The 12,206-nt window shown below is 40.9% G+C and overlaps 1 protein-coding gene across 1 annotated transcript in view; it reads left to right on the forward strand.

Moving 5' to 3' along the window:
• The first annotated feature begins 667 nt into the window (after positions 1-667).
• SLC9A4 (solute carrier family 9 member A4) overlaps positions 668-12,206 on the forward strand; it is a 33,607-nt gene continuing 22,068 nt past the window's right edge. Inside the window, exons 1-3 of the mRNA XM_010178149.2 lie at positions 668-934; positions 4,088-4,551; positions 8,825-9,084. Coding sequence (XP_010176451.1) covers positions 673-934; positions 4,088-4,551; positions 8,825-9,084 — 986 coding nt within the window. The 5' untranslated portion in view covers positions 668-672. The remainder of the gene's footprint in view (positions 935-4,087; positions 4,552-8,824; positions 9,085-12,206) is intronic.

A 12,206-nucleotide genomic window follows, 5' to 3' on the forward strand; every position in this document is an offset into this window, starting at 1 on the left:
TTGTTATAATGTGCTAAGTTACATACATACATTTCAAGAGTGAGAACACATTTCTAAACAAGAACGTAATTTGCATGTTCCTCCACCAGATGTCCTTCCTGTAAGCCCTGCATAGTCCTTTTATTTACACACAGAGCAGTTTTGTTACCAGGTGAGACAGGACCAGTGAGCAGTGCCAAGTGTGGTACCTGAGGTGCCAGCTGCTCTGGGGAGGCAGACGGGGAGTGAGGGCAGGAGAGGAAGGCATGGAGCAGTCTCTCCTGCCTGCCCAAGGTGCCACTGTCTCTCCCACCTGATGCTATTTACTCCTGCTGAGTGTGCATTGCAACTTTTTTTTTTTTTTTTTGACTATGTGAAAAAAGTCAGAGTGGTTGGATAAATAATGTAGTTGGAAAGGGCTTTTTATTCCTTAACAGGCTGATGCTGTGGCCAAGATTTATCTGGGTCGGATGAACCTGCAGAACTGGTATCTTCATACAAACTCCAGGTCTGTCTGTTACACAAGGAACAGGACAGACACATTAGGACTTTAAAAATGACCTCTAATAGGCAAATGAAGTAGTCCTGAGGAAGAAGTGGCCGTGGCTATGAGCAGCGTGAATCAACTGGTGTGAGTGTTGCTTAACTTCATGCACCTGCCATATGTATAATAAAAGAGTCACAGCCCCAGACATGGGCTCTCCCGTGGTTGCACATGTAAAGCTTTGGAACTGGTTGCTGTTGCTGTTGAGTCTGGTATGCTGTTCTACTGCTGCTTATTTGGATGAGCCCAATTTGAGCAAGAATTTCCTGCCTCACTATGAACCTGACCATGGGGGTGCTGTTGGCTCTTCACAAGATACAAGACTACATGTTTTCACAGTGGACTATGACTATGTGCAAATTCCCTATGAAGTTACACTTTGGATACTCCTCGCTTCCCTTGCAAAAATAGGTGAGTAGAAAATGGGATCTTGCATCCTCCTACCTGAGAAAGAGGTTAAAAATATATCATGTAACCAAGTATCTTTCATGTATTTCTGTACCTGGGTTTGTTTTTACAGGTCCCATCCTCAATAGAACAGGTGTATCCATTACCATGACAATGACAAAATTCAACCTCTGAATGCTTCTAGCTTACTTAAGTAAATATATGACCTCTAACCCTCATGTCTCTTGGGTTCTCCCCTAACACAGTGCTGTCCCTCCCTTTTTCTAGTCTTTAAACAACACAAAATATCAGAATTTACAACTGGCCACAGCTGTAGAAATCAGTAACACCAGATCGAGACTTCAAATGTATTTAATATGGAGGAGGAAAATGGGAAGAATTCTTCAGCTGTGTGAATAATAGGAAACATTCCTGATGAGTCTTTGTTTTACATCTTTGCTGCTTAAAGTTGCTCATAAATTAATATCAGAGGAGAGGGACTGAGAGTCTCGAGAGGGTGTAGGTCATCAGAGATGTAGGGTAAGTGCCTTTTAAATACATTCTAACACATCTAGCTTCTATTAGAGCTCCATGTAGGTACCTGAATGAAGAAAGAGAACTCATGGAGAACTAGGGACCTCAATTAACATAGCAAAAATGGCTCACCATGTGTCTTCCACGTTTGCATGGCTGGGCTAAAATTACTTTGACCATTCAGAATTAAAGCAGGGATATCAAATAAATGAAGAAGATGGTAATGTAAAGAGCTGCACACACATGATCTCCCTGCTCTTTTGATCTTCTATAGGATTTTCAAACATTCCTACAGAACAGGTTGGTAGGTGGGACTGATGATTTTCTGGAGGTGACATGAAAATAAACGTTTTTCATGTCATAGTCTCACAGAGGTGTCAAAGATTCTTACTGCTGACTATCATTTGCCAGTTTCATAATTGCTGATGATCTCAATCCAACTCCTCTGAAGAAATGACTTCACTGCTAAAATAATAATAAATTTTTTCACAAATCAAGTTTGTTGTTATTGCATCAGCAGAGTGTGTTAGCAGTGAGCATATTGACCAATTTCTGTATTCATCAACCATAAGAACACAGGACTTGCCATACGGCACATTTGCTCTATATTATTGTTTTGAGAAAGAAATAGATAATTTAGAAGAACTGTGTGATACCTGTCAAGTAGACCTGTTCTTTAGCTGTGAGTTTTCCATTAATATTATTTTTGATTAAAAGTTGGGAGCTGCTGACTTCAATCTACTTGGAAGAAAGAGTTAGTCTGAATAATCTGGTTACTCAGGGAAGAAGATCTTCAAACCCTTAGAAATCTTCAGTGTTTCATTCAAGTATTATATTCTTTCTGGATTTCAAGATTTCAGGATGGTAAGTTTTTCTGAAATCTTGAAAGGAAAAGTAATCCCCTTAAAAAGTAATCCCCTTATTCTGTAAAACAGACAAAAGACTTGAATATTATTTTTAGTTAAAAAAAGGAGATAAGTAGAGTTATTATAACTTCCTTTTTTGTAAGAGCAAATAGTCTACTAAAGAAATTATTTAAAATGTCATGAAAATATTTTTCCTTTACATTTGAACATTGATAATTCAAAGGTCACAGAAATGCAGTCATGTCATTAGCTGCTAGAATTATGGGATGAAGGTTGACCTAGCTTCAGGCATGGAGACAGAGTCATTGAATTTCCAGGTTTCTTAGTCTGTCTCATTCTCATTCTTGGAAATTCTGAACAATTCCTTACATTTCTAGTTAAGGCACCTCTCATTTGCAATGTGATTACATAGTTCCTGGTACAGCGACTCGATGAGCCAGACATTATCTTACTGTTGGTATCATCATTTGTGTCAAACGAGAAGAATTTGAATGAAGATATGAATGCCTTTGCAGTAGTAGTACACCAAGGTAGGCAGGAGGAGATTCACACCCACAACATTTATACGGTAAGTGTAGCCCTTTCTCTGTAAAACAGCTTGGCTACATCTATGCTTGTAAACTAATGAGCACCCTGTCAGGAAGCTGTGAATGATTCTCCACACCATGTCAGCATTGGCATGCTCCTTCTCAGCTCTGGCCAGTGTTGACAAGCCTTCTCTGAGGCAGTGCTTGGGCAGACTGTGGGCCAGGGTCTGTTCCCACAGGCGGTTTGGATGTGACCACTCCTTGCAAGGGAAGAGAAATGGACTGTATGGATGCAAACTGAACTTTAGTGTCTGGAAAAGTCTTTGGCCTGCTAAATTTGCTAGTGTAGACTCAGCCTTTATTCTAGTGAGGAAAAAAATAATCCCTCAGGACACATTACTTTCTTAGATATTTGATGGGTGCCGGTAGTTCTTTCAGCTCTGCTGAAATCATTAGGGTTTTTTTTTTTCAGTAAACTAACTCATAAAGCTCTTTACAGAGTACTGTTTACCTTATGTAGTAACAGCAACTTTTGCAGAAAAGCAAGGTTAATCAGCTTGTACAAAGCCTTATGTTACTGTGGCTTAATTCCTGATGGTACCTGAGCTGCTCTGGACATTCTGGTGTTCATGAGTACTCGCTCCCTCAGTCTGTGGACCACCTAGTTTCCATGCAATGCTTCAGGGCAGTGGTGGGAGTGCAGGGAGCTGAACAGACCGTAGCATCTGAGCTGCTCCCTGCTCCCTTGGGCTTCTACATGTTCCTGGTTGCCCAAATCCAGTGGAAGCTCTGCAGACAGGGACCTTCCTCAGCACTGGGGGGAGCTGTCCTCAAACCTGCAGCCAGGGATGGGGGTTCTCTTTGAGATGGAGGGACAGTACGGTGCCTCAGAGGTCTGGCAAGTAGCAGCTGTGCAGCAATGATTCTTGAATAATATTTTCTTTCCAAACCTTTTCAAAGAGGTTTCTGCTTTCCAGGATGTGGATCTCAGACTCAGGTACACGTGCTCAGAAACTGAGAGTGGGGGAGGCAGAAGAGAAGAGATTCATGGCCAAACTCTTTTTCTGCTGTAGTGATACAAATCTGTGAAGGTTTCATTTTGAAGGGAACAGTGCTGCTTGTGTATTTACTTTCATAATCCTAAAAGCAAAACCTAGTTGTCTAAAGACAAAGTATTCAAAGGCAGGCAAAACATCTGTCTGACATCAGGTTAATTTAAACTATAATAATATCCCAATGTTTTATTCAAGGTTTCCATCTCTATCATCGATTGCCAAGACTCATGCCTGAAAGCTGCATCCTGATTGCCATTGGAGCACTAGTAGGAGCGATCATCTTTGCTTCTGATCACAAATCACCACCAGTGATGAACACAAGTATTTACTTCTTATATCTCCTTCCACCCATTGTCCTGGAGGAGGGTTATTTCATGCCAACTCGTCCATTTTTAGAAAACTTTGGGTCCATCCTCTGGTGGTCTGTGCTAGGATCTCTGATAAACTCATTTGGGACTGGCCTTTCCCTCTATGGAATCTGCCAGATTGAAGCCTTTGGCTTGACCAACATCAACCTGCTGCAGAACCTGCTCTTTGGCAGCCTGATTTCAGCTGTGGATCCCGTGGCAGCTCTGGTAGTTTTTGAAGAAGCTTCTGTTAATGAGCAGCTTTACATGATGATCTTTGGAGAGTCATTGCTAAATGATGGGATAACTGTGGTGAGTTTCTTTCCATGTCTTGTCCTCCTCTCTTTGGGCTCTTGTGGCTTGTAGGTTTATTTGGCACAGGGCAGGAACAGCTCTAAGGAGTTCCTAGATACGTTATTTATTTTATAGATACTCCACTGGCAACACACAAATAATTTTAATGTATGTAAAAATTGCATTTATAGTAACTCTTTCATAAACATATTGGTTTAGACCCGCTGAAAGAGGGAAGCATACATATACACATTAGAAATAACATCCTGCTCTTACATCCACTGAAGTGAACGGAGAAGCTACAGTTGATTTTGCTGGTAGGATCAGTGTAAAATCTAGGAACATTCCTGACACTGTGCAAGTAAATAAATGAAAAATTGTACTGCTTAAAGACTGGAGGCAGCAGGGGTAGCAATGCAGAAGACCCTTCCTTGTCCCATGCCCTAGAGAACCCTCTGCAAAAAAAGCCCCAATCAAACAACAAAACAGAAATGGACAGCCTCCATCCCCTTCTAGACAGTTCCCTAAAGACCTTAGACAGGAATTCCAAAACCTACTAATGACTTTGCAGAACCCTGTTTCTATCAGTAAAAAAACTGACATCTGACAAACGTTTACTTTTTCTGGATGTCTTATCTCAGTGTCCAGAAACAATGCTTTTGGATGTTGTTCATTTTTTGGTTATTGTTTTTGGTTTTTTTAAATAGGAAAATAATTTTTTACAGATCTCCTTTTGCTAATACTTTTCCCAATTTATCATTCTACTAGAACTTGGTGCAACCTGAAATTCTAGCTGCAAACCACAACTGACAAAAACACATGTTTTTCAGGCAAGAAATTTCAAGCACGAAATTGGTTGCTCAAAAGCCGACAGGACTGCTCATGTGCTGAAAGCTAACTGCAGGTTAAGCAGTTTCGCTAGATAAGATCTTTACAGAATCTAAATCACAGGAATCTGAAACACATAAAAACTATTCAGATGCTGTTATACATGAAGTACAACACAACTTGGACTTGTAAAATCTGTACAGAGTTCATTGCTGAAAGGCTTCATGGGAGAAGTGCAATTCATGAGTAATGCACAAAAGAAAAGGAACGAAGTAATTTCTTGCAGCCATAACCTATTGATCATGAATCCTTCCTCTTGATGAATCAGAGATGTAGCAGGGCTGATGTACAATGAAGGGACAAATGTTACTTAACTTTATATGCAAACTGTTTACATGTTATAGTTGTAACAAAAAAATCTCCAATGCATCTATCATTTCCACTTGTATTTTTGGTCTCTTTAAGTGCAGACCTCAGAAAGTAATATCTCTGCCTCACTCTCAAAGAGCTTGTTTTGTCCTTTTTTTGACTGGCTCTCTACTTTGCTTTCCCTTCACTCCCAGCTGTTATTTACAACGTGGATCCAACTCATGATGGTATTTATATGAGCTTTCAGTCAGGATCCTGTTACAGCATAAATTTGTAGTGTCAGAAGGCCTTTCCAACCAGTGGTGTTCAGGCATTCCTCAGCAGCAGTAGGTGTGTTAGCAAAAGAGATGAAAGGACTGTACATGGGGAGTGTTGGCTACAACACTGTGAGCTCCCCTTGCCCCACGCACCCTCATCTTTGGGGCTCTTCTCACCACAGCTGTGTTGCAATCTGTTTGTCAGCTCTTGCTGATGTATCTCTGCATCACCCACCTCTCACCCATTTTCTGGGTGTTCAAATCTCTACGTGGCTTCACATTTGAGAAGACGGAACTATTTGTCAACTGGATGGAGCCCAATAGCTGTCTTTCTCTTCTCTGATACCCTGCTTGCTTTTTAAAAGTCTTTAAAACTGTTTACCTCAAGTGGCTTATCTTAATTTCCTCCCCATTTCTTTCTTAACAGTTTCCTTGAGTTAACTCTCTGTGTTTAAAAAGATAATATCACCAAGATATATTAAGCATACATATTTTTCTATTGTTTAAATACAAATATCCCCCAGTTCTCTCCAACCTGCTTATCAGCTTGAACATTTTTTCCCTAGCAGGAAAAACTGGTATGAATTTTGCTGAACTTGTATATTATATTTGAGGCAACAGTAGCTCTCTCTCCTGTATTTAGTTCACTATTTTGGTGTACAATATTTGCAAAATAACAGACTGTGGAATTAGAAGGATGATTTAAGAGTTATGCCTGTGACTTAAAGGACTGGGACAAAAGTGCAAAATTGACTCTTTTTACCTATTTGCACCTTTTCCCATTCTCCTCAGTAGGTTCAGGTCCATGGATGGAACAAGAAAGCTACACGTCCTGTTAATTATTTCTTTTCCTGGTTCCTTCTGAGTAGACTGTTAGCACCAGAACAGCACAGACAGCAACAAGACTGGTCCTAGCATGTATCATACATTACTGGAGTTTCAAAGCCCTGTTCATAACAGGGATGTTGGTAAATCCAGTGCAGATTTAAATCAAACCTGAACACAGATAGGGGACCCTGATTTTGATGCAAAGTGTTTCAGGCATCTGAAGCTCTGCTCCTGCGTATACACAGACCACATCTGCCTCAACAGTAGCTGAGCACCTACCTGTGTGCATCAGGAAACTGAATTATTCCCCTGACTACTTCATCTCTGAGCTTGATTTTAGAAACACTGAGAACACCTATACATCATGCTGTACTCAAAATGAAGTAGCAGTGACTGTGTTCTCTAATGGTACCCTCTCTTTTTTGTTTGCGGTAGCAGAGCAGTTAAAGAAATCTACAACGTGATGGAGACCCAAGTAAAATTAATTTCTTTATTTGAGGGGATTTGAATTTACCTCTCTGATGCCACTGAGGAAGGCTTTGACCACTGGGATGTATGGGTGATAGGAAGGAGGATGGAGATATTCTCTGCTCCTGCTGTTGAAATTGACCCACTCTGTTTAGAGTAAAATTAAATGCATGTGGTCAGAAAGAGTTATCAGGGTGGAAAGAAAGAGTTATCAAAGCTGCCTGTGTTGGTGGTTAAGGCAGTCACTTGAAAATCTTTTTTCCAGTGCTTCTGATGTGGATGGTATGTGCAATGTTAGTATCATACAGGCAGCTGGAGCAGTGACCAGTCCCCAGGGAGGTCCCCTGTGGGTGACACTGTCACACTCTCTCTTCCTCTCCTTGGCTCTAACATCCACCCAGTGGTACACCAGTACACAGTAATGTCCCCTCCAAAAAACCCAGAGCATGACATTCTCAGACTCATTAAATGAGGCCAACTTTCAATCCATCCCTTCTTTTTGAGTGAACGAAGGCATCCTAAAATGATTCAGGCTTTCCTACTATGTAAAGAATTATAGTACTCCATTTACTGGCATAAACACTGCAGCGTAACTTAGCTGAGCAGCATTCACATGGAGCCTTACTCATATGAAACAGTGCAGGATGTTGTACAGAACAGTTTACTCCCACAAAGGATGTTAAAAAAACCACCCCAGAAATTATGTAATATTACCATAATTTCAATTTTAATGCCAATTCATTTATATTATACAGGCACTTCAGGAACTACAAAAAGAGAGAAAAACTTACTAAGTCATTCGCTGAGGATAATTTACTTTATTCATAGGTCAGCATAGATTCATGCCTTGGTATAATTTATAAAGAATCACAAGTCTTAGAAGGAGGTTGAAGTCTGCAAGGGAGAACAGAGAGAAATCAGGCTTTGTAAATAAAAACTATACGGTAAGTACAGTAAAGTTTGCTTACTGTGGAGGCATGAACCCTCTGTTTGTTATCTGCCACTGAAGAGACTAATTTCATATCTAGCCATCAGGAAAAAGCAACTCTGGGTATTTTCTCATATGAAAAATTTTATTGTGCTTTTTCTGTCCCCTAGAAATATTAGCAATGAGCCTCCTGGAGAATGGGCCACATGACAGCTCAAGGTCATATGTTCCCAGCAGCAATTTAAGATTAGATAGTAATTATTATCCTAATGAGCTTGACTCTTCTACCTGCCAATATCTGCTTTAATCTTCTTAATAGCTTTCTAGAATTAACTAGATGAAGAAGAAAGACCAAAGAAAAACCAGATAAGGCAAATTATTTTGGTCCATTTTGCATTTTTGAACTAATGTTTTGGTGCAACAGCTTGGAGAGCTAGTGTCTTTAGATGTTCCCCAAATTCTCTTGAAAACTGAAAGGTGAGTAACTTTGCTGAGCTGTCTAAAGCAATTTCAGGTGTATAAACACACACACACATCCACACACATATGAAATGAGTAAGCCTGACAAGTTCAGAAAGACAACTGACTGCTGTCTCCTTATTTTCACATGTAGGTTTTATATAACATCTTCATCGCCTTCACCCAGATGCACAGGTATGAAGAAATTGAATCCATTGATGTCTTCGCTGGCTTTGCTCGCTTCTTCGTGGTGGGGCTGGGTGGCATGTTGTTTGGCATCATCTTTGGATTTGTTTCAGCATTCATGACTCGATTCACCCAGAACGTTTCTGCTATCGAACCCCTGCTGGTCTTCATGTTCAGCTACCTGTCATACTTGTCTGCTGAAACCCTTTACATCTCAGGCATTTTGGCGTGAGTACTCCTTATGACTTTTTGGATGCCCTCTTGAGGGAAGTGGAATTGTTTTGAGAAGGTAGTTTGCTCAAGGTTGGTACAATACAGGCATTTTCAGTCTCTGGCCTAGAGATCTGCAGTGTACGGCTTCTAAGGGATCTGTAAAATACAGTGGCAACTAGGAAAAGAAAACCCACCATCAGGGTAGGCATAGATGTACTACTGAGGAGTGCATATCTGCTCTGAAATTTTTTTGAGATTTTTGCCCGGTGTCAAAAATACTGTAAGGTGTTGGTGAAATGACTAGTGCTGCCACCATCTGGCTGCTACCTCTGGTAAGATCAGCAGAATGAGGAAACAATTTAATAATAGATCAGTGTATCTGTACTTATTTCTAAGCAGCATCACCATCAGATTACAAGAGAGATGAAAATTAGTGAGTATGGAAAACATAATAAAGAACATCCCAGAGAAGGCTCCGGGGAGATCTTATAGCAGCCTTCCAATACCTGAAGGGGGCTACAAGAAAGCTGGGGAAGGACTTTTCATAAGGGCAGTTAATGACAAAACTAGGGGAAATGGCTTTAAACTGAAAGAGGGCAGGTTTAGATTAGATATTAGGAAGAAGTTCTTCACTGTGAGGGTGGTCAGACACTGGAACAGGTTGCCCAAGGAAGTTGTAGATGCCCCCTCCCTGGAAGCGTTTAAGGCCAGGCTGGATGAGGCTTTGAGCAACCTGGTCTAGTGGAAGATGTCCCTGCTGATGGCAGGGGGGTTGGAACTATATGATCTGGAAGGTCCCTTCCAATCCTAACCATTCTATGATTCTATGTGAACATCAGCTCTAACACAAATCACTGGAATTATATTGCATTTGAGCAGCGTCACTAGAACTGAAACTGGGCAAAACCAGACAACTGAGAACATCAAGAGCATATGCATACATATACTTATGTATATGGATCTTGACGATCATATTTTGATGTGATCAGGATAGCTTGATACTGCTATAATGCTGAGGACTGCTTCCTTACAGTGCTGTGATGGCACGGGTGCCTGCTGCAGAGAGAAAGCTGGTAGGTCTATTGACTGCAGTAAAGTAAGTATTGTGGGAAGGAAAAAGGATGGTGGCAGGAACGGAGTCAGAAGAGAGAAGAAGGAATAGGGGTGAAAGTGATACATTTTACGGGAAAACTGGTGGTAGGTGAACTTCAAAGATACTACACCAAAGAGTCCCTCAGCAGGGTAAAGTGTACAGAAAAGGGAACCTGATGGTGGTAAATGCTCCAGCTGGTGCTGCTGGCTGCTGCAGGCTCGGTGCACAGTTGGTGGGTGGAAGCAACCTTGGATGGCCTGTGCTGTCTCTCAGCTTGCATGTCGGGTCTTATGGGCCCTGGTGCTCCAGAAAGGAGTTCCCTTTATTGAACACAAAGTGGTTAAACCTAACAAATACAAGTATGTGGCTGATGATGTCCAGACAGATGCATTTATTCACCTCCACTTATCAAACTAGAATCAATCATAGAATCGTAGAATCGTAGAATCATAGAATGGTTTGGGCTGGAAGGGACCTTTAAAGGTCATCTAGTCCAACCCCCCCTGCAGTGAGCAGGGACATCTTCAACTAGATCAGGTTGCTCAGAGCCCCATCCAATCTGACCTTGAATGTTTCCAGGGATGGGGCTTCAACCACCTCTCTGGGCAACCTGTTCCAGTGTTTCAGCACCCTCATTGTAAACAATTCCTTCCTTGTATCTAGTTTAATGTACCCTCTTCTAATCTGAAACCATTACCCCTTGTCCTATCATAGCAGGCTAAAACTTTTGTCATCATATAGACCCCCTTTAAATATTGAAGGCTGCGATAATGTCTGCCTGCAACCTTCCCTTCTCCAGGCTGAACAACTCCGGTTTGTTCAGTTTCAGAGCTGAACTGGCTTTGTAAAAACAATCTTTGCAGGATTGCCCTGGGAAGCAATATTTGAATATTTAACCACATTAAATAATTTTTCAGGAGATATGTTTTTCTGAGCAATTAGACAAAGCAGATGAATCTTCTACTATGTTTTGCATATCCAACGCATTTGCTCTGATTGAGGTGACTGGCGACTTTGATTGAGCAGGGTTAGACCTACCATGAAGTAAGCACTAATATCATAGGGACACTTTCCTACCTGCACTTCCCAAAATATTGCTTCCCTGGCTATTCATTACACTAGACTACATAGCTCTTTATTTCTTTTGCTTCTTATTTTCATTAGAGTGCTGAAATTATTAGTAATAAAAGAATGTTAATATAATTGGGATTTATTATTCTTATTGCTTCATTAAGGAAATTATTGCTTGTTTTAGAGATGGGAACTTATTGTCACCCTTCTGAATTATTGAGGAATTCATTCATTTTTCACTTGGATCATGAAAGTCTATTATGCATGTTTCTCTGAAAGTCAACAGTATTAAACATTAATGCCTAATAACCTTGTCTTAAAGTGTCCTTGGACCTGCTAAATGTCTCAGCTCCACAAGAATACCCTTAAGATTTCTTCAGTGAAATTAAATGGGCAGAAACTAGATGAAAGGTTATTTAATGAACAGTCAGCATTCTCTGAATTCACCAGTTTGGAAAAATATCATCACAAGAAGTCCCCAAAGACTAAAATAATATCAGTAGAATCTAGATAGATGATGAACTATGTTACTAGCATAGCACACAATCCATCTACTGCAAATGGCTATGGAAAATGAAGGGGAAAAGAGGAAACACCCTTCAGTAGGGCTGCTCAAAGACTACTGCTTCATGTTGTTGTTACCAGCACCTGTGCTGGGTGGCTGCTGATGCTTTGGACGTAGGTTCTAGTCTCCATTTACAGTGAAGAAGTGGAAAACATCCCTTTGCTTCCTTAGGCACATTCTCCACATCTTGGGTAACTGAAAGGGGAGAAGGAAACCTCTGTAAGATAACTGAATTTCCCCCTTGCTATGCAGCAATGGGCAGCTGTGAGTGGAGAGTCACTAAAGCTTACCCTGGTCCTGCTGATCTACCAGCCAGCTGTCAGGCAGCTACCAGGAGCTTTGGCCCTGGTTTAGGACTACCATGTTCTCCCACCACCACCTCAAAGGAGTAGATCACTAAGAGGCAGG

This window comes from Antrostomus carolinensis, unplaced genomic scaffold (assembly GCF_000700745.2).
Source record: "Antrostomus carolinensis isolate BGI_N321 unplaced genomic scaffold, ASM70074v2 scaffold851, whole genome shotgun sequence".
In the NCBI taxonomy this organism is placed as follows: Eukaryota; Metazoa; Chordata; class Aves; order Caprimulgiformes; family Caprimulgidae; genus Antrostomus; species Antrostomus carolinensis.